The sequence below is a fragment of the Lolium rigidum genome, chromosome 7, assembly GCF_022539505.1.
Source record: "Lolium rigidum isolate FL_2022 chromosome 7, APGP_CSIRO_Lrig_0.1, whole genome shotgun sequence".
Lineage (NCBI taxonomy): Eukaryota > Viridiplantae > Streptophyta > Magnoliopsida > Poales > Poaceae > Lolium > Lolium rigidum.
This window is the reverse complement of record NC_061514.1, coordinates 234,869,305-234,873,187: the sequence shown is the minus strand read 5'-3', so window position 1 is coordinate 234,873,187 and position 3,883 is coordinate 234,869,305. Positions and strand designations below refer to the sequence as shown.

Sequence of the window (3,883 nt, the reverse complement as noted above, 5' to 3'; positions counted from 1 at the left end):
GAAAAGCATGCTAAAAATAAAAAGTATACTAAAGAAGATTTTATTGCTAAGAAACATGGTAATGAAAGAGAACCTTGGGTTCAAAAGCAAATGCCTTTTCCTGCTAAGAAACTAAAATCAAAGGAAGAAGAACACTATAATAAATTTTGTGATTGTATAAATTCTACTGCAAATATGACTTGCACAACAGAAGAAGGTGACACATGCGCACAACCACAACATCACGAAACCTTGTGGTGCCAGTGATTTTGATTCAGATATTCACTCGAGGGCTGACCTTTCTTGCTGCCATTGTGATTGGCCGATATGCTTGAACTTCTTTACAGTCTATTGCAACGTTGATACTTGTATTTTCTTTTGTGTACTTTTGATATATTTCTTTTACTAAGATAAATGCAATTCATCCTATGTTTCGATAATTTGTACTGGGAACTAACACCAGAATTATAAATAGGAAAACAGGAACACAACTGGTCGATACTAGATCCGTTTATGAGGGAAGGTCTCATAATTTTGTGCATTTAGTGTTTGTATTTTGTTGCTTCTATCGCTTAACTTGGATCGTACTTGAAATTAAACCTTTGAAGATTGTTTTTGGTATTTTCAAATATTAATAATGTACAGTGCACAGATGGTTATATTCTCATTAAGTAATTCAGTATATAAACCAGCTGACATGTTTCGCAGTTTTATCATGGATCCCAACATGAAGCAGCTCCAAGAGGCTCTGGTTGACATAGAAACAGACGCAGAACAACTTCTGCTGGCAAGGCATCAGGTGTAGATATGCTTCTGGCTTGCCTTAATCATGTTAGAAGTTTCTAAATTGATCTGTTTTGATTGGTCTCCTGAATGGTCAGCTAGTGGAGAATGATAGGATGAGGAATGCTAACAGGGAGGCCCTGACAGCCCTCTGGAAAAGAGCCAGGACAACTAAAACTAGCGTGCCATCTCCATTTGAAATCATAATGAAAGAGATGGAAGGAACCTCTCGCAAACAACTAGCAAAGGAGATATGCCCAACTTGTGGAAACCACAACCCCAAAGAACATACCTGGTTAACGTTTCCAGGGTCTGATATTTTTGCTCGTGTTCCACTTCATGTGGCACACACAGTTTTGGATAAAGGTACCTTCTTGGATCTTGATCCGTGCAATCAGATAGATCTGAATTTACTACTGCAGTGGGTTCAGTATATAGTTGGGTAAATGCCCCTACCATCCATTTCAATATTGATGAGGATCATGTTTTAAATTTTGTTCTTGTGTGTTGCTTAATCTGCTAGAGGTTCAATATAATTTATCGTATTTTGCTGAGTTACTTGTTTACCAAAAGTCATCTCGAGAACAATCAACTGTGAATGGGGACTTTCGATAACCTCAACATATGAAGTACTGATCTCGGTTCATGTCTGTGTTCTAAACTTGCATTTTCTTGCTGTCTATTTTAAATGCAAACAGTTAACATGGCTCAGTTACAAAATTTTGCTTAGTCAAATGATTTGTATCAATATGTTGACCCTTGAAATCGTTTTTCTGAACTTTGGAAAAATCAACAAAATAATTTCAAAAGACTGTGGTGCAAAACTGGAACTCCATTTGGTTGAACCCACTGTATTTGCTTGTCAACCCTTCTTGAGTACTGATGATTGTAGTTTCTTAATGCTGCAGATCAAGAACTTGTAGACTACGACACCAAGAAGCTGCAAAGCTTTGTCAAGGAGAAATCATTTGTGATCTCGGAGAAAGGTGCCCTCGCGGACAAAATCAGCCCGGGCATCGTGAAATCCCTCGTCAGCCTTACAGATAAAACTAGTTAGGCACATGTGACAAGGTCAGCGAATCATGTTCACAGTGCTCAGGGACTCTCACATGGCGTGAAATGAAGCTTCTGCTGGGTTCACCAATCGTGCTTGTTAACGAGTCCAATGTTTTACCTGCATCTTGGTTTTGCTGTGCTGTGAGATTACGCTGCTACTGACAAGAAGAGTAAGCAAACTGGAGTCCTGAACCTGTACCTATTTCGAATGAGAATCCAAGTAGTCTGGCTGCAAATTCCATGTGCGACATTGCAAGTTGTGTTAAGATGGGAATTTTTTTTTCTCTGTATACTAGTTCTGAACCGAACCTGTCTTCCCATTAATTAAGCTTAGATAGCAACACAGGAAATAGTAGTGAAGTTACAAGGTTAACTGACTGCAAATGCAATGCAGTGATCAGTATCATCGACAACTACACCTATCATCAAGGACTAACTGATCAAGCTAGCTATTGTAGCTGACCACTACACTACACCTAAACCAAGCTAATTAACCGAAGAGAGTGAGAAAGCCAGAGTGCGTGTCTCCGGTGGAAGCAGAGGACTTGTTGAACCAGCGGTGCTGGAGGGCTTCCGCCGCGGTGAGCCTCTGGTCCGGGTTGAAGGCGAGCAGGCCGAGGAGGAGCTCGCGTCCAGCTTCCGAAAGCTCGTCGAAGAACTCTAGGCCTTGCAGCTTCCCCGTGGAGCTGATCTGGTCCCGCAGCTTGGACATCTCGGCGACCATGTCCTCCTCCGTCTCCCCCACGAACAGTGTGTCGCCGGACAGGATCTCCGCCATGACGCACCCAAGCGCCCACATGTCGACGGCCTGGCTGTAGCACCGGTTTCCGGCGAGCTGCTCCGGCGAGGTGTAGATCAAGGTGCCGACGCGGCACGACTCGTACGGCACTCCGGCCGGCTTCTGCCGCGTGGCCGACCCGAAGTCGCAGACTTTGAGCGACCCGAACATGGTGACGAGGACGTTCTCCGGCTTGATGTCGCGATGTACGATGCCGGCTCCGTGCATCTTGTTTGCCGCGTCGAGGAGCTGGCGCATCATGAAGCGGGCCACGTTCTCGTCCGACGGCCTCCAGATGTTCTCGCGGAGGGTTTGGCCGCCGGCGACGAGCTCGGTGACGAGGAAGAAGTCCCCGGTCTCGGCGTCCGTTGCCACGTCGAGGATCTCTAGGATGGACGGGTGGCCGCGGCAGGCGGCGAGGCAGCCGGCCTCGCGGGCGATGGCGCGCAGGTCGTAGCCGCGGAGGCACTTGAGGGCGACCTTCTTGCCGGTCCGGCGGTCGAGCGCCTTGATCACCAGGCCGTGGGCGCCCTCTCCGAGCACCTCCAGCTTCTCGTAGTCGGCGATGCTCCCCCACGAGTAGCGAGGCTTCTTGCCGCCGCCGCCACCGACGCGCGGCCCTTGATCCGTCGCTGGGCGCTTGCGGATCGCGGCCGTCGCCATGGTCTGAGCTTTTCGATCGATCAGAACTCGAGCAGAGAGGCGGGGATGCGTGCGCTATTCCTCTCCAGGAGAGATGGGCTGTGATTCCGAACAAGCGCTAGGGCAGGAGAAGAAGAATTGAGCAATCGACATGGAAAGGAAGGAGATTTATGGGCTGGCAGCGCGCGGCCGTGTCCGACTTGGAGCGGGACTCGAATAGATTGCGTCGCGTTTACGCGGGTGACGCTCCGACAGCTCACCGTTTGAGTGTGGCTTCGTCACGCGCAAGGCAACTCCATCGATGGATCCAGTAATTGTTTTTCACCGTTTGAGGGGAACGCGTCTGCCTCTCACCTCCATGTAGATCGAGCCGGCCAGTCCTATACACCGACCAGGTCGGTGCCGATGCGGGTTGCCGCACACCCTGGTCGGGTATTGGGCCTGGCCCATTTAACGTTTTTCGCTTTCCTTTTTTCTTTTCTTTTTTTCTTTTTCCGTTTTCTGTTTTCTTTTCTTTTCTTTCTGTTTATTCTTTCTTTTGTTCAAATTAGAAAAGTCTATATTCGAAAAAATGTTTAAATTCGAAAAACGTCAAATTTGAGAATTACTAAAATTTGAAAACTGTTCAAATATGAAAATTGTATA

General features: G+C 46.9%; 2 protein-coding genes across 2 annotated transcripts; one reads left to right on the top strand and one right to left on the bottom strand.

The window, feature by feature from the left end:
• The first annotated feature begins 236 nt into the window (after positions 1–236).
• Positions 237–2,068, top strand: LOC124678777. Its single transcript, XM_047214633.1, has 3 exons — positions 237–778; positions 861–1,128; positions 1,671–2,068. Exons 1-3 carry the CDS (start codon positions 617–619, stop codon positions 1,817–1,819), a joined length of 579 nt encoding a protein of 192 aa, XP_047070589.1. The 5' UTR covers positions 237–616; the 3' UTR covers positions 1,820–2,068.
• Positions 2,069–2,308: 240 nt separating this feature from the next.
• On the bottom strand, positions 2,309–3,259 carry LOC124672549 (putative cyclin-dependent kinase F-2). The gene has a single exon (XM_047208763.1). The coding sequence runs from the start codon at positions 3,257–3,259 to the stop codon at positions 2,309–2,311; it is 951 nt and encodes a 316-aa protein (XP_047064719.1).
• Between the last annotated feature and the right edge of the window lie 624 nt (positions 3,260–3,883).

Excerpts from the sequence above, each read along its gene's own strand:
- LOC124678777 (XM_047214633.1), top strand. The coding sequence starts at position 617 with ATGTACAGTGCACAGATGGTTATATTCTCATTAAGTAATTCAGTATAT. Across the intron at positions 779-860 it reads TTCTGCTGGCAAGGCATCAG|CTAGTGGAGAATGATAGGAT; the intron begins GTGTAGATATGC and ends CTGAATGGTCAG. Across the intron at positions 1,129-1,670 it reads ACACACAGTTTTGGATAAAG|ATCAAGAACTTGTAGACTAC; the intron begins GTACCTTCTTGG and ends TTAATGCTGCAG.
- LOC124672549 (XM_047208763.1), bottom strand. The coding sequence starts at position 3,259 with ATGGCGACGGCCGCGATCCGCAAGCGCCCAGCGACGGATCAAGGGCCG.